The following is a 24,507-nucleotide window of genomic DNA, read 5'->3' as shown; positions in this document are numbered from 1 at the left end:
TTTCTGACCTTGCGATAGTTTGCTGAGAATGATGGTTTCCAGCTTCATCCATGTCCCTACAAAGGACATGAACTCATCCTTTTTTATGGCTGCTTAGTATTCCATGGTGTATATGTGTCACATTTTCTTAATCCAGTCTATCATTGTTGGACATTTGGGTTGGTTCCAAGTCTTTGCTATTGTGAATAGTGTCTCAATAAACATACGTGTGCATGTGTCCTTATAGCAGGATGATTTATAATCCTTTGGGTATATACCCAGTAATGGGATGGCTGGGTCAAATGGTATTTCTAGTTTTAGATTCTTGAGGAATCGCCACACTGTCTTCCACAATGGTTGAACTAGTTTACAGTCCCACCAACAGTGTAAAAGTGTTCAGTTTCTCCACATCCTCTCCAGCACCTGTTGTTTCTTGACTTTTTAATAATCACCATTCTAACTGGTGTGAGATGGTATGTCATTGTGGTTTTGATTTGCATTTCTCTGATGGCCAGTGATGATGAGCATTTTTTCATGTGTCTGTTGGCTGCATAAATGTCTTCTTTTGAGAAGTGTCTGTTCATATCCTTTGCCCACTTTTTGATGGGGTTGTTTGATTTTTTTCTTGTAAATTTGTTTGAGTTCTTTGTAGATTCTGGATATTAGCCCTTTGTCAGATGAGTAGATTCCAAAAATTTTCTCCCATTCCGTAGGTTGCCTGTTCACTCTGATGGTAGTTTCTTTTGCTGTGCAGAAGCTCTTTAGTTTAATTAGATCCTGTTTGTCAATTTTGGCTTTTGTTGCCATTGCTTTTGGTCACCTGCTACATTTTTGTTCTTCATTTTGATTCATTGCTCAGCTGACTCAAGCACTTTGAGTGATTGCTTTTAGGAAAGGTACATGGAGGCTATGCTTCGTGTTGCTTCATGTTGGAGTGTCTGTCTGTTGCTCCCGAGTGTGAACAGTACTTTTCCTGGATATGGATTTACTGAGTCATAGTTATTTCCCTGCAAACTCTGCACATAACTGCTTGAAGCTTCATTTACATAGTACTCTTTTTTTAAGCAAAAAAGTCTCAATTGTGTATTTACTTGGTATAGTTTCAGGGTACACTGAAACAGATTAAGGGGCTAAAGCCACCCAAGCCACTTCTTCATGCCTTCGTAATCTGTCAGACTTGGTTCTGTATGGTGACATTGTCAAGTGAGTTCAGATTTATGACATTTCCTTGATACCCAGAGATCTAGTAGACTGTGTGGGATCAGAGGTTCTTGTAGTAAGGGAATGGCAACTTGAGGAGAGAATTCACCTCTTTTGGCCAATTGATCCTCCATCTACATCAGCCTTAACTCTCCAAGCCTGGGTGGAGGTGGTGGGTCCAGGTGGAGAGGGGAAGATTAGAAGGATTGGGGATTTCCTTTATCTCAGGTTAACCTAACATCATTCATGAAAGGCCAATTTTTTTTTTTTTAACTTTTATTTTAGGTTTGGAGGTACACGTGAGGTTTGCTACATAGGTAAACTTGTGTCAGGGAGGTTTTTTTTTTATTTTTTACATATTATTTCATCATCCAGGTATTAAGCTCAGTACCCAAATAGTTATCTTTTCTGCTCCTCTCTCTCCTCCTGCCCTCCCCACTTAAGTAGACCCCAGTGTCTATTTCCTTCTTTGTGTTCATAAGTCCTTATGATTTAGCTACCACTGATAGGTGAGAACATTCAGTATTTGGTTTTCTGTTTCTGCACTAGTTTGCTAAGGATAAGAGCCTCCAGCTCCATCGATGTTCCCACAAAATACATGATCTCATTCTTTTTTATGGCTGCATAGTATTCCATGGTATATATGTACCACATTTTCTTTATCCAATCTGTCATTGATGGGTACCTAGGTTGATTCCATGTCTTTGCTATTGTAAATAGTGCTGCAGTGAACATTCATATGCATGTATCTTTATAGTAGAATGATTTATATTCCTCTGGGTATCTACTCAGTATTGGGATTGCTCAGTCAAATAGTTCTGCTTTTAGCTCTTCAAGGTATTGCCATAGTGCTTTTTACAGTGATTGAACTAATTTACACTCCCACCAACAATGTATATGTGTTCCTTTTTCTCTGCAACCTTGCCCGCATCTGTTATTTTTTGACTTTTTAGTAATAGCCATTCTGACTGGTGTGAAATGGTATCTCATTGTGGTTTTGATTTGCATTTCTCTAATCTGTGATATTGAGCTTTCCTTCATATGTTTGTTGGCCACATGCATGTCTTCTTTTGAGAAATGTCTGTTCATGTCAAAGGCCAATTGTCAGTGCCCCAGTTCTGCTCAGTATCTGCCCTCTTTGTTCTCCCGTCTTAGGCACAGGCTGTGAGCATTGTCTTAGGATTCATGGCTCTTGGGGTGGAATTTGAGTCCTGTGTTGGAGGCTTCAGTATGACAGAAACTTCCTGAAGTCTTCTCCTACTGAAGCTTCCTGTGTTGGAGGCTTCTCCTCCTGAAGAGCCTCCAACACAGGAGGCTTCAGTAGGACAAAAAAATTGTTCCTCATGAGCTACCTTGTCTCCAGCCATAAGGTAAAATGAGGCATTATTGGAGGCTCCATCAAACAGGTTCTCCTTCCTTTGATTAATGGAAGGAGCCCAGTCTTTCGGGTGTTTCTCCTTTGAAGTATATCTTACTAAAATGTCTTACCTCTGAAGTTCGTTTGCAACCTCATATGCGACTCTTGCTAATGTGTATCTGTTCACTAGGTGTCTAGTTTGAGAAGATGACAAGAGCACCATTTACTCCCTATGCTCATTCCTGAAACACCTTATTTTATTGCAGTGGAAACTGAGATCTGGCCAAAGTTTGGTGATTTGCCCAGGCTGGCATTAAAATACAGTTCTCTTCTACCACCCTTTTCTGTCTTCATGCTATACTCCTTGAGATGATGACCACAAGTTTAAGTTTAGTATTGCCATAAAGTTGGGGTTGGAGCTTTGCATGCAATGCAAATGTTACTAAACATCCAAAGTTTACTGTCTTATTTGCATATATTCTGGATAGCATAGTAAACAAGTAAAATACTCATGGAGCAGGAAGAATAAAATTTTAGCTATTAGTAAAAAGCATTTTGTTATACAACTTCTGAATAATTTTCTTTTGAAATTTTATTTCTAAGGCCCTTTGTTTTTTGGTTAAATTTACAATATATGTTAGAAGAAATCTGATTAATTTTATTTTTACTTCTTTTTGCAGCAGCAAGATTAAGAAAATTGTGCATTCAATTGTATCATCCTTTGCATTTGGGTATGTGAGACATAGAAAACACCATGTATTAAATATATCTGAGACTTGGCTGGGCACGGTGGCTCACGCCTGTAATCCCAGCACTCTGGGAGGCCGAGGCAGGCGGATCACATGAAGTCAGGAGTTCAAGACCAGCCTGGCTAACATGGTGAAACCCCATCTCTACTAAAAATACAAAAGTTAGCTAAGCATAATGGTGGGTGCCTATAATCCCAGCTACTCAGGAGGCTGAGGCAGAAGAATCGCTTGAACCGAGGAGGCATAGGTTGCAATGAGCTGAAATTGCACCATTGCACCGCAGCCTTGGCGACACAGCAAGACTCCATGTAAAAAAAAAAAAAAAGAAAAGAAAAGAAAATATATGAGTCTCATATATATCTATACATACATATATATATGAGACTTAATACTTCAATGAGAAACACTGAAATAACAAAAAAGCATTTCCACTGTCCATCAGTTGCTAAGTAGCCATGTGCCCCATCTAATGTAATCTAATTTATCATGGAATTTTGGTTTAAGCTGGACATTAAGAATTGCAAATAAATGGCTTTTGCCTAAGATTAATAGTAATATATTAATATTGTTTTTCTTCTATCTGCAAAAGTAACATTAATGAAAATCAAATGTTAAAATTCTATAATTATTAATAAAGTGTTTTATTAGTACCGTATACACCAGGAATTACTCTTTAATTTTGGAAACAATTTACTTAGACTCTTCTCTACATAAGAGTAAGATTTCATACTATGATATAGATTTATGCAATATAATTGTTTCCTTTTGAATTAATAATATTTGAATTTGAGCTGCAAGTTTTTAAAAAAGTACTTCAAAGACGAATTCACCTTCATAGACTAGGCAAATAGTCTAATCAATTTATGGAGAATGTATTTAGAATATGTAACAGCAAGTGGCAGGAGGTACTTTAGAGTTCAAGACTCATGTGCCCATCACTCTGCTAGAAGCACCCATAAATATGAAATCATGTGCTTGTTGAAAATGTCACTGATGAAAAATCTTGGTCTTTTAAGAGCTTATGTTACTCATGCTTTCATTTGGTTTTTATTAATAAATTCTTTAGAATTATCCAGATTAATGAGGGTTTATTTTTTATGAGAAATTGGTATAAACTTCTTATGAAATTTGCAAATTTTAAGAAGAGTTTGTAAACAGACAGGTGATTTTAATTCAGTTTTACTTTTCTCTCTTGAGGTGTTGGCCTGGTGTGTTTACTGTAAAAGGCCACAATAATATCTTGTGAAGTGGTTTGGTGAGAATTTTGTTTATTAAGAACTGCTTCTATTGGGTGAAAACAGTGATTTTTCTGAGATTCTAAGGCATTACAGTTTTTCCTGCCACTGGGCAGCTTAATACTAAATAATAACATTTTGGTACCTGATCAGTGGCTTAAATATAGTATAGCTACAGGGACAAATGCCCCTTTATCTTTGCATTTATTTATTTATTTATTTGTTTATTTTAGACTATTTGGAGTTTTCCTGGTCTTACTGGATGTCGCTCTCGTCCTTGCTGACCTAATTTTCACTGACAGCAAACTTTATATTCCTTTGGAGTATCGTTCTATTTTTCTAGCTATTGCCTTATTTTTTCTCATGGATGTTCTTCTTCGAGTATTTGTAGAAGGGTACGTTTGATTATTTTTATAATGCATTAAGCTACTTTGTAGTTTTATAAGAAGCACTTTCGGAGGCTGAGGTGGGAGGATCCCAAGGTCAGGAGTTCGAGACAATCCTGGCCAACATGGTGAAACCCCGTCTCTACTAAAAGTACAAAAATTAGCTGGATGTGGTGGTGGTTGCCTGTAATCCCAGCTGCTTGGGAGGCTGAGGCAGGAGAATCGTTTGAACCTGGGAGGCAGAAGTTGCACTGAGCTGAGATCATGCCATTGCACTCTAGCCTGGGTGACAGGGTGAGACTCCATCTCAAAAAGAAAAAAAGCATTTTAAAATAATTAACAGGAGCATTCACTACAAACTGACTTAAGAGCCTTTGGGCCTTATGAGAACATTGGTGGTAGTCTGGCAGTACCCCCCCATGTCCTGTGTTTGAGGTGGCCATGGATTGATGTTCCTCTGCCTTTGGACAGGGGTGGAAAGAGTGGGAGGGACTGCATCTTGTGGTTTGAGTGACAGCTCAGCCATAGCACAATAAAACACTAGGTAGACTTTTACAGTTTTTGATCTAGGCCCTGATTCCCAGACAGCACCTGTGGATCCACCTGGAGGCTAGGAGAACTTGCCATCCTGAAGGCAAGGACACAGGCCTGGCTGTTTTTACCACGTGATGACTGTAGAGCCCCAGGGCCTTCAGTAAACTCCTGCAATAGCTAAGGAGTGGTTACAGCAGGTCTTGGGCAAGACCCCGTGCTGTGCTGGCCTCAGGTCTGACCCAATGCAGTCACAGTAGTGGTGGCCACAGATGTGCTTATGTCACTCAACCCCAAGCTTTAGGTGCCTCAGAACAGAGAGAGAGACTCTGTTTGTTTGGGAGAAAGTAAGGGAAGAAAACAAGAGTCTCTTTTTGGTAATGCAGAGAATTATCCTGGATCTTGTCCAAGACCATTAAGGCAGTACCACTATGAGTCTGCAAGAACCAGAGTTTAGGAGGCTTGGGGTGCCCCCTAAAGCAGATAGAGATTAGATCACAGTATCCAAGTTCTTTCAAATATCTGGAAAGCCTTCCCAAGAAAGATGGGTACAAACAAGTCCTGACAGTGAAAACTACAATAAATACAGTGAAAACTACAATCAATACCTAACTCTTCAATGCCCAGACACCAAAGAATATCTGCTAGCATCAACACTATCCAGGAAAACATGACCTCACCAAATGAACTAAATAAGACACCAGGGGCCAATCCTGTAGAAACAGAGATATGTGACCTTTCAGACAAAGAAATCAAAATAGCTGTGTTGAGGAAGGAAACTCAAAGAAATTCAAGATAACACAGAGAAGGAATTCATAATTCTATTAGATAAGTTTAACAAAGAGATTGAAATCATTTAAAAGAATCAAGCAGAAATTCTGGAGCCAAAAAATGTAATTGGCATGCCAAAGAATGCATTAGTCTTTTAATAGCAGAATTGATAAACCAGAAGAAAGAATTAATGAGCTTGAAAACAGGCTATTTCAAAATACATAGAGGAGACAAAGGAAAGAATAAAAAACAATGACGCCTGCCTACAGGATCTAGAAAATAGCCTCAAAAGGACAAATATAAGTGGTATTGGCCTTAAAGAGGAGGTGGGGAGTGTAGAAAGTTTATTCAAAGGGATGGTAACAGAACGTCCCAAACCTACAGAAAGATATCAATATCCAAGTACAAGAAAGTTATAAAACACGAAGCAGATGTAACTCAAAGAAGACTACCTCAAGGCATTTAATAATCACAGTCCCAAAGATCAAGGATAAAAAAAGGATCTTAAAAGCAGCAAGAGAAAAGAAACCAATAATATACAATGGCGCTACAATATATCTGGCAGCAGACTCTTTAGTAGAAACGTTTCAGGCCAGGAGAGAGTGGCATGACATATTGAAAGTGCTGAAGGAAAAAAACATTTACCCTAGAACAGTGTATCCAGTGAAAATATCCTTCAAAGTGAAGGGGAAATAAAGACTTTTCCACACAAAAGCTGAGGGATTTTGTCAACACCAGACCTGTCCTAGAAGAAATGCTAAAGGGAGTATTTCAATCAGAAAGATAAGGACATTAATGAGCAATAAGTAACAACCTGAAGGTATAAAACTCACTGGTAATAGTAGGTATACGGAAAAATGCAGAATGTTATAACACTGTAACTATGATGTATAAACTACTCTTACTCTAAGTAGAGAGACTAAACTATGAGCCAATCAAAAATATTAACTACAACTTTTCAAGACATAGATGGTATAATAAGATATAAATAGAAATAACAAAAAGTTAAAAAATAGGGAGACTAAGTTGTAGAGTTTTTATTAGTTTTCTTTTTACTTGTTTATGAAAACTTATAAGATTAAAATAATGGATTATAAGATAGTATTTACAAGCCTCATGGTAACCTCAAACCAAAAAATATAACAATGGATACACGAAAAATAAAAAACAAGAAACTAAATCATATCACCAGAGAAAATTACCTTCACTAATGAAAGACAGGAAGGAAAGAAGGAAGAGAAGACCCCAAAACAACCAGAAAACAAATAACAAAATGGCAGGAGTAAGTCCTTACTTATCAATAATAACATTGAATGTCAGTGGACTAAACTTTTCAATCAAAAGATAGAGTGGATGAATGGATGAAAGAACAAGACCCATCCAGGTGTGGTGGCTCACGCCTGTAATCCCAGCAGTTTGGGCGGCCAAGGCAGGCAGATCATGAGGTCAAGAGCTACAGACCATCCTGGCAAACATGGTGAAACCCTGTCTCTACTAAAAATACAAAAATTAGCAGGGTGTGGTGGTGCGCACCTGTAGTCCCAGCTACTCAGGAGGCTGAGGCAGGAGAATCACTTGAACCCGGGAGGCAGAGGTTGCAGTGAGCCGAGATGGTGCCACTGCACTCCAGTCTGGTGACAGAGCAAGACTCCAGCTCAAAAATAAATAAAATAAAAAAACCCATTGCTCTGTTGCCTACAGGAAACACTCTTCTCCCATAAAGACACATGTAGGCTGGAAGTGGTGGCTCACTCCCATAATCCCAGCACTTTGGGAGGCAGAGGCGGGTGGTTTACTGGAGGTCAGGAGTTCGAGACCAGCCTGGCTAATATGGTGAAACCCCGTCTCTACTAAAAATACAAAAATTAGCTGGGTGTGGTGCCAGGCACCTGTAATTTCAGCTACTCATGAGGCCGAGGCCAGAGAATCACTTGAACCTGGGAGGCAGAGGTTGCAGTGAGCTGAGATCACACCACTGCACTCTAGCCTGGGTGACAGAGTGAGATTCAGTCTCAAAAAGAATAAAAATAAAAACAAAAAAACCCAAAAACCAAAACCAAAACCAAAAACATGCTAATATATCTGATAAATATTGATGCGAAAATCCTCAACAAGATACTAGAAAACTGAATTCAACAATATATGGGAAAGATCATTCATCATGACAAGTGGGATGTGTCTCTGGGATGCAAGGATGGTTCAACATTTGTAAATCAATCAATGCGATACATTATATCCACACAGTAAAGGATAAAAACCATAAGATCATTTCAGTTGATGCTGAAAAAACATTTGATAAAATTCAACATCCCTTCATGGTAAACACCCTAAAAAAACTGGGTATAGAAGTAACATACCTCAACTTAATAAAAACCGTATATGACAGACCCACAGTCATTACCGTACTGAATGGGGAAAAAATGAAAAGCTTTTCTCTGCGATCTAGAACACAATGAGGATGCCCACTTTTACCACCGTTGTTCAACATAGTACCGGAAGTCCTAGCTAGATCCATTATAGAAGAGAAAGAAAGGGAATAAAAAAAGAAATCCAAATTGGGATGGAAGAAGTAAAATTATCCTTGTGTTTGCAGATGATACATTTTATTTGGAAAATACTAAAGACTCCACCAAAAAAACTATTAGAATTGATAAATTCGGTAAAGTTGCAGGATACAAAATCAATATACAAAAATCAGTAGCATTTCTATATGTCAACAGTGAACCATTTGGAAAGGACATTTAAAAAGTGGTCCTATATACAATAGCCACAAATAAAATTAAATACCTAGAAATTAACCTAACCAAAGAAGTGTAAGATCTTTATAATGATAAAACACTGATGAAAGAAATTGAAGAGGACACCAAAAAATGGAAAGAGATTCCATGTTCATGGATTGGAAGAATCAATATTGTTAAAATGTCCATACTATCCAAAGCAATTTACAGATTCAATGCACTCCCTGTCAAAATATGAATGACATTCTTCACAGAAATAGAAGAAACAATCTTAAAATTTATATGGAGCCACAAAAGACCCAGAATAGCCAAAGCTATTCTAAGCAAAAAGAACAAAGCTGGAGGAATCACATTACCTGACTTCAAATTATACTACAGAACTATATAACGAAAACACCATGGCACTGGCATAAAAACAGACACACAGACCACTGGAATAGAATAGAGAACCCAGAAACAAATCCACACACACTTACAGTGAACTCATTTTTCATAAATGTGCCAAGAACATACATTGAACAAAAGACATCTCTTCAACAAATGGTTCTGGGAAAACTGGATATACACATACAGAAGAATGCACCTAGACCCCTACCTCTCACCATATACAAAAATCAAATCAACATGAATTAAAGACTTAAATCTAAGACCTCAATGAAACTACTATACTACAAGAGAACATTGGGAAGAATCTCCAGGACATTGGTCTGAGCAAAAATTACTTGGGCTATACCTGACAAGCACAGGCAACCAAAGCAAAAATGGGCAAATGGGATCACATCAAGTTAAAAAACTGCTTCATAGCAGAGGAAACAATTAGCAAAGTGAAGAGACAGCCCACAGAATGGGAGAAAATACTTGCAAACTACCCACCTGAAAAGGGATTAATAACCAGAATATGTAAGGAGCTCAAACAACTCTCTAGGAAAAAATCTAATAATCTAATTTTTTAAATGAGGATAAGATTTGAATAGGCATTTCTCAAAACATACAGATGGTAAACAGGCATATCAAGAGATGCTTGACATGATTGATCATTAGAGAAATTCTCAGTGTAGAAAACTACCATGAGATATCATCTCACCCCAGCTAAAATGGTTTATATCCAAAAGTCAGGCAATAACAAATCCTGACAAAGATGTGAAGATAAGATAACCCTCATACACTGTTCATGGAAATGTAAATTAGTGGAACCAATTGGAGAACAGTTTGGAGGTTACTCAAAAAACTAAAAATAGAACTACCATATGATCCAGCAATCCCACTGCTGGGTAGATACCCACAAAAAAGGAAATCAGTATATAGAAGAGATATCTGCATTCCCTGTTTGTTGCAGCACTGTTCATAATGGCTAAGATTTGGAAGCAACCTAAGTGCCCATCAACAGATGAAGGGGTAAAGAAAATATAGTACATATACACAAGAGAGTATTATTTAGCCATAAAAAACAATAAGATCCTGGCCAAGTGCACTGGCTCATGCCTCTAATCCCAGCACTTTGGGAGGCTGAGGTGGGCAGATCACCTGAAGTCGGGAGTTCGAGACCAGCCTGACCAACATGGAGAAACCCCATCTCTACTAAAAATACAAAAATTAGCTGGGTGTGGTGCCGGGCGCCTGTAATCCCAGCTACTCGTGAGGCTGAGGCAGGAGAATCGCTTTAACCCAGGAGGTGGAGGTTGCAGTGAGCCGAAATCACGCCATTACACTCCAGCCTGGGCAACAAGAGTGAAACTCCATCTCAAAAAAAAAAAAAAAAAAAAAAAAAAAGAGATCCTGTCATTTGGAACAACATGGATGGAACTGGAGATCACTATGTTTGTTAAGTGAAATAAGCCAGGCACAGAAGGATAAACATCACATGTTCTCACTTATTATGGAGCTCTAAAAAAAAAAAAAAAAAAAAAATTGAACTCATAGACCTAGAGAGTAGACGGATGGTCATCAGAGGCTGGGAATGGTAGTAGGGGCTTGGGGGTGGGGAGGTGGGGATGGTTAATGGGTACAAAAAAATAGAATGAGTAACGCCTACTATTTGATAGCACAACAGATTGACCATAGTCAACAATAACTTGATTGTATATTTTTAAATGACTGAAAGAGTGTAATTGGATTGTTTATAACATGAATGATAAATGCTTGAGGGGATAGATACCCCATTGTCCACAATGAGTGTGATTATTACGCATTTAGTTATATCTCTTATTATGTTTGAATTGCCATGTTGGTGTTTTAGTCACATATAAGTGTCAAATGATGAATATAATTTTATTGTTTGAAAACTTCCCATGAATGTTATATTTTTCCCTTAGTCTACTCTAGAAAATACATTTTAAATAATTCTTGATAGTAGAATTCTTAATGGGGATGAGTCAATAGTTTGTGGTCTTTAAATATTCCTATCTCTTCTTGCAGGGGGGAATGAACTTATTTTTTGTTTTATATTACAGGAGACAGCAGTGTTTTTCTGACTTATTTAACATTTTAGATACTGCCATTATTGTGATTCTTCTGCTGGTTGATGTCGTTTACATTTTTTTTGACATTAAGTTGCTTAGGAATATTCCCAGGTATGAAACATAAGACTTACCTCTCTTAAAGTTTTTCATTAATTTTAGCATTTTCTGTGCCTTTTATTCTATATAATCTTTTCAACTTCAAATGTTCTCATTCTATACCAAATACATTGCTTTAAAATGAAATGTTTAGGTAAATTCCCACATACTTTGAAACTAAAAGATTGTGATATTTAGGGACCGGTGAAGAGTATACAGGCTAAGTACCATTAATGGAATAAAGAAGATGCAGTACCCCAAAGAAGGACTTTTACTCTTGTACTAACTTTAACTTCTCTACATTTTGAAGTTCTCGTCAAATTCCCATTTGTATCATTTTTTGGCCTTTTGGCTAAGATCAAGTATAATATTATTATCAGTTTAATATCTGCTATATCAAAAAAATTTATATTGAAAACAATTCCCCTCTCTGCTTCAACTACAAATCCCTTACACATAATGTTCTGTCTGGATTTTTCCTACAGCCAAGAGGGAATTTATTTGAGCATACGCAAAATTAGAGTGACTTCAATCATGAGTTTCTAAAAAATAGCAAACAGAACAGAAACTAGGAGATGACACGTGGCAACACAATAGTAGAGTTTTGCAGTATAGTTGTGGTAGAAACAAAGAAAGCTTAGGCAAAGTTAGAAGTGTTAGGGATTGGGAAACTAAAGAGTATATGAAGCCCTGGTGACTCTTTTTTTACTGTGACAATGAGGAAAATGAAAGAGCAAATGTATACTGGGATGTAGATGGTGGCTTCCTAAGCTTGTTCATGGGTCAAATAGCTGGTTTCTTTTTGTACCCTAGCTTCCCTGGACTACAGCTCAGGCCCTAACTAAAAGCATGTTAAGTGATAGGCTTTTGGAGTTATTTGAAAATAACCTCAGCCAATGTGGTCCTCTGACTAGAAACGTCAGCATCACTTGACAGCTTGCTAGAAATATAAGAAGAAAAATACCTTAGGCCCCACCCTGGACCCACTGAATCAGTATCTCTGGGACCCAGCAATCTGCAGCTTAACAAGCTTTTCCAGGTGGCTCTTATTGATGTGTGCCCAAATCAGAGAAGCACCAGTCCAGACCATCAGTTCTCTGCTTTGGTGGTTCTGATGGTAGGGGAGATTCCAGCTAGCACACTTCAGAAGTATCTCAATCTGTTGCCTCCCTGATGTGTAGTAGCAGCTGTAGTGAACATCTGTTACTCATGGGAATAACAAAGATGAACAAGAATAATCGATTTGTTTTGATGTGGAAAAATTGAAAATGCTAGTCTTAAATCCCAAAATTAAATTTACAGATGCTAAGAGTCTATTGTATCACTATTTCTCTAGACCAGAATTTCTCAGCCTCAGCATTGCTGACATTTTGGGCCAGATCATTGTCATAAGAGGGTGGTGAGCAGTTATATTAATTGTAGGGTGTTTAGCAAAATTCCTGGCCTCTATTCACTAGATGTAAGTAACACACAGACACACACATGCACGCACGCCAGTGGTGAAAACCTAAATGCCTCCAGACATTGCCAAATATCCCCAAGGTAGGTAATTGGGGAGAGGAGGGAAAATTGCCTCTGGTTAACAACTGCTGCTCTAGACATAGTTTATATTGATAAAATTCTGTTTCTGAAGCAAAAATGGATCCTTTAAATTTATTCTTAGATGGACACATTTACTTCGACTTCTACGACTTATTATTCTGTTAAGAATTTTTCATCTGTTTCATCAAAAAAGACAACTTGAAAAGCTGTTAAGAAGGCGGGTAAGTGGGCAAAACATGCTTATGATTCGCAAAAATATTTTGCGTTTTGGGACCCATTGACAAGGGTTGATATCTATACTATATAATGTTTTTTATTTTTATGTTGATGAGTGTTTCACAAACTAATGATGATTTTAAACTGTCAGGTTTCAGAAAACAAAAGGCGATACACAAGGGATGGATTTGACCTAGACCTCACTTACCTTACAGGTTTGTGACACTTAACCGTTGATTTACTTGTATTACTTCACTTTTTCTTGTAATTGTATTTTTTTTTGCCTCATCTAAGACACATTCATTCAAAATATTCTTTATTCATGAGGATATATGCTACTGTGATAGTGTGACATATTTGTGGTTTAGCCCTGGCAATGGAAGATCTGCATGTCTTCTCAATTCAGGACTACTCAGTTGCAGCATAGGAACTTGAATGGATTTTCAGCTGACTCCATTTGAGTTTCAATTTATTAACCTCTAGTAGTTATTTCTGAGTCCCAAGGATCCCACAGAGACCTCTTCTTATCCTAGAATCCCAGAGAATGAGGTCAGTGCTTTGTAGATCTCAGGTTTTCTGCGTCAGAGGGCTGCAAAGCACCTTGGGAGTTCCCACCATCACTGGTGCCCAGAAATCTTGGATTTTCTGTGGTATTTAAGATAAGAAATAAATTCGAAGAACAGGGGGAACTTCAGACTGAGGCCATCATAAATACATGGCATACAGTTAGAACTAGTGGAGACTTAAGAACTCCATGGCAGTTTAATGGTCATTGTGTTGTATAATTTGTTGTTTGATTATCCTGAGTATTAGCTCTTTTCTGTCAACCTCAATCTTAAAAGGTTTTTTTCTGTGAAAATGGAGTCTGATCATGTATAAGTTAATTTTTTTGTATGTTATATGAAATCTATAATAATGTTTGTAATAGTGATGATTTTGACTTTTAGAACGTATTATTGCTATGTCATTTCCATCTTCTGGAAGGCAGTCTTTCTATAGAAATCCAATCGAGGTAAGGGTCTTTATCTGACAAATACTCATTTCTTGGTGAATGTAGACTGTGTAGTCATAAGTTTAATACTGACCCAGATATGGCAGTATTCTTTTAAAAATGTACTCTTTCAAGGAAAAAAATCATAATGGATTGATACCAGTTACAATTGTGCCAGTGGTTACAAACCACCCCAAAACTTACTGGCTTATAACAGCAGCTGTTTATTTGGCTCATGATACTGTGGTTTGTGAATTTGGTATGGGCTTAACTGTCCAATTTAGGTGCTTGCAGAAAGGATTTCCTGTCTCAACTAAGCTCATTCATGTATCTGTGGGCAGCTACTGGGTCATCTGAGGACTGGCTAGTCTAAAATGACTTGGCTACCCTCGACTGACAGAGCCACTGCATGCTAAATGCACCCCCCAAGGCCCAAGGCCCATCCCATCTGGCACCCACTGCTGCCAACAGCCCCACCCCCTTCACCAGCAGAGCCACCATTTGCCGCATGCACTTCTAAGGCACTGAGGACTGGCCTGCCTGGTGCCTGCCCTGCTGTTGGCAGTACCCCACAACTAGCAAAGCCACTGCAGCTAGCATGCATATGCCTAAGGCCTGAGAACTAATCTGAATGATGGCTCTCACACCAAGAAAAGCCATACCACTGTCTCCACAAACACTCACCATCAGGCCACTGAGGCACTCACAGACACCACTGAATGCTGATTACAGCCAAAAAAGTCACCTGAAGACTATATTACTGCACCCACCCAGATCCAAAGTCAAAGCACCCTACCCAATGAACACTATAGGAGACAACTATTGGAAAAAGTATTTCTCTGTGAAAACTCCCTAACATTGGAAGAGGCAACTGTTCCCCCAGATGTGCAAAAATCAGTTTAGGGCCACAAGAAACGTGAAAAGCAAGGAAACATTACACCTCCAAAGAAACACCATAATTCCCCATTAACAGACCCTAAATTTAAAGAGTATATCAAATGGCTAAGAAGGAATTCAAAATAATGATCTTAAGGAAACTATGAGATACAGAGAACACAGATAGACAAATCAATGAAATTAGAAAAACAATTTATGATCTTATGAGAAATTCAACAAGGATATATATATCATTAAAAACCAGACAGAGATTGTGGAGCTGAAGAATTTAAGGAATAAAATAAAAATACAATCAAGAGTCCAGGTGAAGTGGTTCACACCTGTTATCCCAGCACTTTGGGAGGCAAAGGCAGTGGATCACTTGAGGCCAGCAGTTCAAGACAAGCCTGATTAACATGGCGAAATCCTGTCTCTAAAAAATACAAAAATTAGTTGGGTTTGGTGGTGCATGCCTGCCATCCAAGCTACTTGGGAGGCTGAGACACAAGAATTGCTTGAATCCAGGAGGTGGAGGTTGCAGTGAGCCAAGATTGTGCCACTGCACTCCAGCCTGGGTGGCACAGTGATACCCTGTCTCAAAAAAAAAAAAAAAAACAATAAAGAGCTTTAAAAACAGACGTGGGAGAGATATGGCCAAAATCTAGGAAGCTCAAAGGTTCTCAAATAGATTCAACCCAAAAAGGTCTTCTCTGAGGTGCATAGTAGTCAAAAGTCAAAAAGAGGGAATATTCATCAGGTGCGGTGTCTCACACCTGTAATCCCAGCACTTTGGGAGGCTGAGGCCAGTGGATCACTTGAGGCCAGGAGTTCAAGGCAAGCATGGCCAACATGAAGAAACCGCATTTCTACTAATAATACAAAAAAATTACCTGGGTGTGGTGGTGTGAACCTGTAGTTCCAGTTACTTGGGAGGCTGAATCGCGAGAATTGCTTAAACCCAAGAGGTGGAGGTTGCAGTGGGCCAAGATCACACCACTGCACTACTGCCTGGATGACAGAGCAAGACTGTATCCAAAAAAAAAAAAAAAAAAGGAAATGTTAAAAACAGCAAGAAAAAAGCATCAAGTCACATATAAGGGAAACTCCATTTGATTAGCAGTGGATTTCCCAGTGGAAACTTTACAGGTCAGTAGACAATAAGATGGGATGATATATTCAAAGTACTGAAGGAAAAAAAGAAAAAACAACTGTCAACCAAGAATACTATACCTAGTAGAGCTATCCCCTAGAAATGAGGGAGGAATAAAGTATTTCCTATACAAGCAAAAACTGAAGGAATTCATTCCCACTAGACTGACCTTACAAGGACTGCTTAAGGTGGTTCTACATCTGGAAGCAAGAGGATGATTACCATTGTCAAAACACACAAACGTGTAAAACTCACCTGTAGTGCAGATATACACATGAAAAAGAGAAAGGAATCAAACTTTGTCACTACAGAAAGTGACCAAACCACAAAGATTAAAAAAAAAAAAAGGTGAAGAAAAGAACAAAGGATATACAAAACAACCAGAAAAAAATGAACAAAATGACAGGATAAAACCTAATCTATTAACAGTAACCTTGAATGTAATGTAAACAGATCAAATTCCCAATTAAAAGATACAGAGTTGGCTGCCAAGATTTAAAAAAAAAAAAAAAAAAGACCAAACTGTATGCTGCCTACAAGAAACTAACTTCACCTGTAAAGGATCATACAGACTGGAAGTGAAGGGATAGAAGAATATATTCCAGGCAAACAGAAAACAAAAGCGAGCAGAGGTAGCCATACTTATCAGATAAAAACAGACTTTAAGTCAAACTGTATGGAGACAAAGAAGGTCATTTTATAATAATAAAGACATCAACTTAGCAATAAGATAGAATAATTGTAAATATGTATGTACCCTACACTAGAGCACTCAGATAAACAAGGCAAATATTTTTAGGTCTAAAGGGAAAGATAGACTCCAATGCAGTAACAGTTGGGGCCTTTAGCACCCCACTCTTAACCACTGGACAGATCATCTAGACAGAAAATCAACAAAGAAATATCAGATTTCAGCTTACAGATAGGAATAAGTTCTGGTGTTCTGTAGTGCTGTAGGGTGACTACAGTTAACAATAATTTATTGTATATTTTTAAATTGAAAGGATGTTAAGTGTTCCCAACACAAAGAATGATAAATATTTGAGGTGATAGATATGCTGATTATCCTGATTTGATCATTACACATTGTATACAAGTATTGAGATATCCCTCTCTGTCTTATAAATATGAACAAGTATTATGTGTCAATTAAAAATATTTTTAAAGAATGAAGGAAACAGATTTTTTAAATGAAAGGAAAGAATATTACCTGACTTGGCTGAATGGCCCCATGTGGTCTCTCGTTCTCCAGTAGGCTACTTCAGACCTGTTCACATGATGGCAGAGGCAAGAGTCTGAGGAGCGGCAACAAAACAATGCAAATCCTCTTCAGGCCCAGGCTCAAAATTATATATTAATTCTACCCCATTTTATTGGACAATGCAAATTACACTACCAGTCTGGATTCAAGGAGTAGAAAATAAACTCCAACTCTTGATGGAAGGAATTATAAAGAATTGTGGCCGTTTTTGATAGTCTACCATAGGGAAGAAAGATGGGGATGCCATAACCCAAAATGTGTTTTCTTAGGTTGAGATCCTAAATTATAGTCGGGGCATATTGCTTTAGGCTCTGTGGATGACTAAATTAATTTCAAACGTATAATGCTGTTTACTGTGAAATGCCAGCTTGAAAGGATCATTGTTTAATTTTATGTAATTTACAATACTTATACCTCAATAAAAGTCTAACTATCTAGGGCTGCCATCAGTTGCCGAGAGGTGGAAGGAGTACCTCTCTGCAGTGTGTTAGCTCAGTTCTGAACAGGACAGGGCTGCAAGTTCAGCTACTTCCCAGAAAATGTCCTGGATACCTGGCCTGAGTCATCATCCCATGACTAGAGAACGTGGACGGATTGTTTTATCAAGAAACTAGTGATAAACCAAGGGCTATAGGAATTAAGAACTACGGCTAAAAAAGAAATGTTTAGAGTGATGCAAGATGGCCAATTAGAAGCAGCTGCAGTCTGCAGTGCTCACGAAGAATGAAAAGGGGCGAGGGAATTCAGCACCTTCAACTGAGATAACCAGGTTCTCACATTGGGACTGACTGGATGAACAGGTTGACCAATGGAGAATGAAGACAAGCAGGCAGGGGGTGCGACGGCCCAGCCGGGGGCGGCATGGAGCCAAAGGAACCCCCACTCCCAGCCAAGGGAAGCAGTGAGTGAGTGTGCAGTCCTGCCCGGGAAACCGTGTTTCTCTCATGGATCTTTGCAAGCCGTGGATCAAGAGATCCCCTTGTCAGCCCATGCCACCAGGGCTGTGGGTCTGATACACAGACCTGTATGGAGTCTGGGCACATCAGCTGCTCAGGCACACACAGAAACCCAGGAGTTTTACACACTTTAGCCCCGGGGATCTTCAGCACAGTGGGAAATCTGTCCATACGTATCTCTGGGAAGGGGGCTGAATCCAGGGAGCCAGGCAGCATCATTCTGCAGGCCCCATTTCCTTGACACCTCACAAGTTAAGACCTACTGGCTTGGAATCCTAGCCTGCCAACAGCAGCAGGTTGGAATCCACCTCAGCTGGGTCTGAGTTCCCGGGGAGGTGGGGAGAGGCAGCCAGCATCACTGTGGTTCATAGACTCAGCCACTCCAGCCTGCCAGCTATGGAGAATACAGACAGTCGGGACAAGGAAGAGTTCCCCACGACACAGCACAGATGGCTTGCCAGATCATGACCAGACTGCTTCTTTAAGCAGGACCCCAATCCATTCCTCTTCACTGGGCAGGAATCCCTGTAGGGGCTTTAACCACTCCAGCAACGGTTCTATGGACAGAGCTTTGATCTCTCCCTGAAATGGAGCTCCTGGTGGGAGGGGCAGCTGCCACCTCTGCAGTTTGGTCAACTCAGCCACTCCAACCTGCTGGCTTTGGAGAATACAGGTGGTCCGGAGGAGGAAGGATCCCTCACAGTGCAGCACACCTGCTCTACCCCAAAGCAGCCAGACTGCTTTTTTGGATGGGTCCCTGATCCCATGCCTCCTGACTGGGTGAGAATGCCCAACAGGGGTCTCCAGCCACCTCTTGCAGGTATGTGCGGGCTGGCTACAGGTCAGTATCCCCCTGGGATGGAGCTTCCAAAGGAAGGAGCTGGCTGCCATCTTTGCTGTTTCTCAGGCTTCACTGGTAATATCTCCTTCAGAGTCTATGAGGAACCTAAATTTACAAGAAAAACACAACCCCATTAAAAAGTGGGCAGAGGATCTGAACAGACACTTCCCAAAAGAGACATGCATGCAGTCAACAAAAATATGAAAAAAAACTCAACATCACTGATCATTAAAGAAATGCAAACAAAACCACAATGAGATACCATCTCATGCCAGTCAGAATGGCTACTATTAAAAAGCCAAAAAATAACAGATGCTGGGAAGGTTGCAGAGAAAAAGAAATGCTGTTGGTGGGTGTGTAAATTAGTTCAAGCCATGTGGAAGACAGTGTGGCAATTCCTCAAAGACCTAGAGGCAGAAATACCATCAGACCCAGCAATCCCATTATGGGGTATATACCCAAAGGAATATAAATCATTGTCTTATAAAAATACATGCATGCACACATATGTTCATTGCAGCAGTATTCACAAGAGCAAAGACATGGAATCAACCTAAATGCCAGTCTATGATAGATTAGATAAAGAAAATATGGTACATAGAGCGGGACATCTGGCTTCTGAGCGGGAACCTTTGTAGTGCCAGTGATGAAAGAGAGAATTAAATATGGGTGATGCTGAGAAAGGCAAGAAAATTTTTGTTCAGAAGTGTGCCCAGTGCCACACCGTGGAAAAGGGAAGCAAGCACAAGACTGAGCCTAATCTCCATGGTCTCTTCAGGTGGAAGACAGGTCAGGCCATTGGATTATCTTAACATAGAGATTGATAAGAACAAAGCCATCACCTGGGGGGAGGATACACCTGAAGTATATAAAACTATTTATCCTTGCCTCCCCCACTATGCAGATTCAGAGTGTTCATCTTTTTGACTTATTATTTCCTCTTAACAGAGATAGCCAGTTTAATAAATGGATGACTTTGATACCTTCATTTTATTTTTCTCAATATTAAGCCAGTAAACATTGCTCTGAGGGTACCATACTAATCAGTTTTAAAATTTTGTGTCATTTTTGTTGTTGCACAGAGATATATACGTATGTGTGTGTATGTTTCAGAAAGATGTATTTACTGAAAGTTGGATTCATGTAGTGGTATTGATTGTATTTTAAATTATAACTACTATTTGTTTTTCATTTTAAAGGTTATACATATATACATATATATATATACACACACACTTATAGGTACACATATATCTTCATTTAAAAAAATAAAGAGAACAAATGAGCCAAAATAGTCTCCATATTGTTACCAGTTATTTAAAATTTGATATGTTTATCTTTTTGTATCACACATACACACAATCATACTATATACTTTTTGCATTTATTTGTTTACATGGTGCTTAGATAGACTGTAATATGCAGATCACTCTAAAGATGTATCTATTCAGAATTAAATTTAAATAAGAACGAATATGAATTAGATTTAAACAAGAACCATATTAACTGTGAATTAATGATTTAGAACAAATTACTTAAAGTTAGTTAACCAGCTAATTTACTTATCTGATAGCTTTAAACAGTGTGTATTTACAATAGAGACTCATCTGAGTAGGCAAACATACTTGTGGACTATTTGAAAAATCACAGTGGATTAGAACTTGAAATTTGCATACCCTCTTATTCCCTGAATCTCCCCTAGAAGATGCTAGTGAGAGATAAATTAATAAAAGTAATAACCATTTTAGGTTCCCCCTAGGAAATAGCTTATGTTGGTGCCATGTAAATATGTAAGATATGCGTTTGTCTTTTTTAGGAAGTTGTGCGGTTTCTAGATAAGAAACACCGAAACCACTATCGAGTCTACAATCTATGCAGTATGTACATTACTCTATATTTTGCTACTGTAGATAGAAAACAGATTACTGCACGTAAGAAGATGATTTTGCTTTTTAGATTGCATTTAATCATAAGTATTTGGTAGTGGCAAGGAATGAATTTAAAAATCCCCATCTTGGACTGGCCCCATTTAGTAGAAGGAGTTAGCCCAGCAGCACAAAGTACCATATGAAGGATGTGGCTTTGGCAGGACCAATGAGGCTGCAGTGGAAGCAAACCATTTTAGGGAAGATCTGTTCTAGCGATATTAGGTTTAGGAAAATCTTTCTGTTTTTCTTGCCAGATTGCATTATGAGGACATAGACAATTTAACAAATGAGTCTTCTGACCCATCAGCAGTGGCATGTGATGAGAGCAAGGGTCTAGATGGGAAAAAAGCAAAAAACTGTAGAAAACAGGTTGTAACCCAGTTTAATACCCTGTCTCTCTTGATTTTTTCCTCTACCTGTATACTCAATAGACATTTTCAGGGGGCAAACATTCTGGTCAGCTACATTTGCCTCGTGTGGTTTCTAACTACCCTGAAATAATATAATGAATAGTCTGCTAGAAAGTTAAAAATTATACCTATTAAACAAAAATAAGTTGAGTTTAGGTTATATGAGATGGATAAACCACTACCATCCTTACATTTTTGAAACGCTTGCGTTTATTTTAGAGTGGCAGGAGCAACTTGGAAAGCTCTTTTTGAAGATAGATAAGGAATTCTAATAAGATATGTTAACTTATTCATAACTTCCTCATTTATCATGTTATTCCCTATAGAGATATGACATACATGTTATTTATTTTAGGTGAAAGAGCTTATGATCCTAAGCACTTCCATAATAGGGTTGTTAGAATCATGATTGATGATCATAATGTCCCCACTCTACAGTAAGTTTTATGCTAAATTGACTATCAGAAGAGGGCTAAATATATTGGGCTTGATTTTTTGAAAATATTTTAACTAAAAATCTTAAACTTGAAATCAGTCAGATGGTGGTTTTCACCAAGGAAGTAAATGAGTGGATGGCTCAAGATCTTGAAAGCATCGTAGCGATTCACTGTAAAGGAGGCACAGGTAATAACATTTTCCTTTTTATTTCTCCATTTCTAAAGATATGTAAATATACATAAAGTACAAGAACAAGATACGTATTGCTATTAATGTGTATTAATAATTGTTAGCATTTTTAAATATTAGCTCCAAGACTGAAAGAAGGGAAGGAGAAAGGAAAGAGGAGAGGAGGAAGGGTAGGAGATAGGGAGAGGATAAGGAAGGGAAGAAAGTAGGAAAAAAGAACTAAGGAAGGTTGAGCATATTTTCCCTTGTTTTACTAGTATTTGGATTTCCTTATTTTTGGTTTGCCAGTTTATATCTCTCAAAATACAAACAGTCTTTAATTTTAGAATATCAGAGTACTTTTATTTAAGGCTGATCTTTTTTATTTTTAAATTAACAAATAAAAAACCAATATATTTATGGTGTACAACATGATGTTTTGATATACGTAAACATTGTGAAATGGCTAAATCAAGCTAATTAACATATGCATTACTCCACATATTTTTGTGTGAGAACATTTAAAATCTACTGTCTCAGCAATTTTCAAGTATACATGATTATTAACTGTGGTCACTATGTTGTACAGTAAATTTCCTGAAATTATTCTTCCTGTCTAACTGAAATTTTGCATCCTTTAATCAACATCTCAGGCTGGGCACAGTGGCTCATACCTGTAATCCCAGCACTTTGGGAGGTTGAGGCAGGTGGATCACATGGTGAAGCCCCATCTCTACTAAAAATTACAAAACATTAGCCAGGTGTGGTGGCATGCACCTGTAATCCCAGCTACTCGGGAGGCTGAGGCAGAAGAATCGCTTGAACCTGGGAGGCAGAGGTTGCAGTGAGCTGAGATCGCAGCATTGCACTCCAGCCCGAGCAACAAGAACAAAACTCCATCTAAAAAAATAACAATAATCATAAAGTAAAAACCAACATCTTCACAATCCCCCAAGTTTTGTCTCCCCAGCCCCTGGTAACCACCATTCTACTCTCTGCTTCTATGAATTTGACTTTTTTAGATTCCACAAATAAGTGAGACATGCAGTATTTGTCTTTCTACGCCTGGCTTATTTCACTTAGCATAATGTTCTCCAGGTTCGTCCATATTATCTCGAGTGACAGGATCTCCTCTAAGGCTGAATAGTATGCCTTTAATTATATATACCATATATTATTTATCCATTTATCCACTGATGACATTTAGATCGACTCCATAGCTTGGGTATTATGAATAATGCTGCAGTGAACATGGGAGTGCAGATTTCATTTCCTTTGGATATATACCCAGAAGTGGAATCTCCAAATCATATGGTAGTTCTATTTTTGGTTTTTTGAGGAACCTCAGTGCTGTTTTCCACAATAACTACTAATTTACATTCACACCAACAGCGTACAAGGGGGTTCCCTTTTCTCTTCATCCTCACCAACTCTTCTTTTGTCTTTTTGTTAATGACCATCCTAACAGGTGTGAGGATATCTCTTTGTGGTTTTAATTTGCTTTTCCCTGATGATTAATGATGTTTAGCATTTTCTCATTATACCTCTTGGCCATTTGTGTGTCTTCTGTTGAGAAATATCTTTTCAGGTTCTTTGCCCATTTTCTAGAGAAGTAACTTATTCTCTTGCTATTGTGTTGTCTGAATTCCTTTTTTAAAAAATCTGTTAACCTATTATCGAATGTATGCTTTGTAGATATTTCTCCCATTCTGTAGGTTGTCTCTTTACTCTATAAATATTTCCTTTGCTGTGCAAAAGCGTTTTAGTTTGATACAGTATCATTTGTCTACTTTTTCTTTCGTTGCCTATGCTTTTCAGTCATATCCAAAAACATCTTGGCCCAGACCAACGTCAAGAAGATTTTCACCTATCTTTTCTTCTAGTAGTTTTCCAATTTCATGTTTCACAGTTAAGCATTTACTTTGAGATGATTTTTGTATATTGGGTGAGATAGGTTGCAATTTCATTTTTCTGCAAGTGGATATTCAGTTTCCCCAGTATCGTTCATTGAAGAGACTGTCCTTTCCCCATCTTGGATTCTTGGCACCTTTGTTGAATATCAGCTGAGTATAAATGCATGGATTTTTTCTGGGCTTTGTATTCTGTTCCATTGGTCTATAAGTCTGTTTTTGTTCCAGTAATATTTAAGGTTGTTCTTAAACTTTGTGAGAACATTTTAGATTAAGGGAGCCAACAGAGATGCTATATCAAAAATTATACTGGAATTTT

General features: G+C 38.3%; 1 protein-coding gene and 1 pseudogene across 1 annotated transcript in view; both read left to right on the top strand.

Moving 5' to 3' along the window:
• Positions 1 to 24,161, top strand: part of LOC129529646 (putative tyrosine-protein phosphatase TPTE) — a 41,735-nt gene extending 17,574 nt beyond the window's left edge. The window contains exons 6-15 of the mRNA XM_055375383.1: positions 3,217 to 3,267; positions 4,754 to 4,915; positions 11,397 to 11,516; positions 13,165 to 13,264; positions 13,411 to 13,474; positions 14,207 to 14,271; positions 21,151 to 21,211; positions 22,028 to 22,109; positions 22,208 to 22,296; positions 24,097 to 24,161. Coding sequence (XP_055231358.1) covers positions 3,217 to 3,267; positions 4,754 to 4,915; positions 11,397 to 11,516; positions 13,165 to 13,264; positions 13,411 to 13,474; positions 14,207 to 14,271; positions 21,151 to 21,211; positions 22,028 to 22,109; positions 22,208 to 22,296; positions 24,097 to 24,161 — 859 coding nt within the window. The remainder of the gene's footprint in view (positions 1 to 3,216; positions 3,268 to 4,753; positions 4,916 to 11,396; positions 11,517 to 13,164; positions 13,265 to 13,410; positions 13,475 to 14,206; positions 14,272 to 21,150; positions 21,212 to 22,027; positions 22,110 to 22,207; positions 22,297 to 24,096) is intronic.
• On the top strand, positions 11,834 to 11,930 carry LOC129529669 (uncharacterized; annotated as a pseudogene).
• Positions 24,162 to 24,507: the final 346 nt, after the last annotated feature.

This window comes from Gorilla gorilla, chromosome 23 (assembly GCF_029281585.2).
Source record: "Gorilla gorilla gorilla isolate KB3781 chromosome 23, NHGRI_mGorGor1-v2.1_pri, whole genome shotgun sequence".
NCBI classification, from domain to species: domain Eukaryota; kingdom Metazoa; phylum Chordata; class Mammalia; order Primates; family Hominidae; genus Gorilla; species Gorilla gorilla.
Note: the sequence above shows the minus strand (reverse complement) of the source record. Positions and strands in the feature narration are given on the sequence as shown.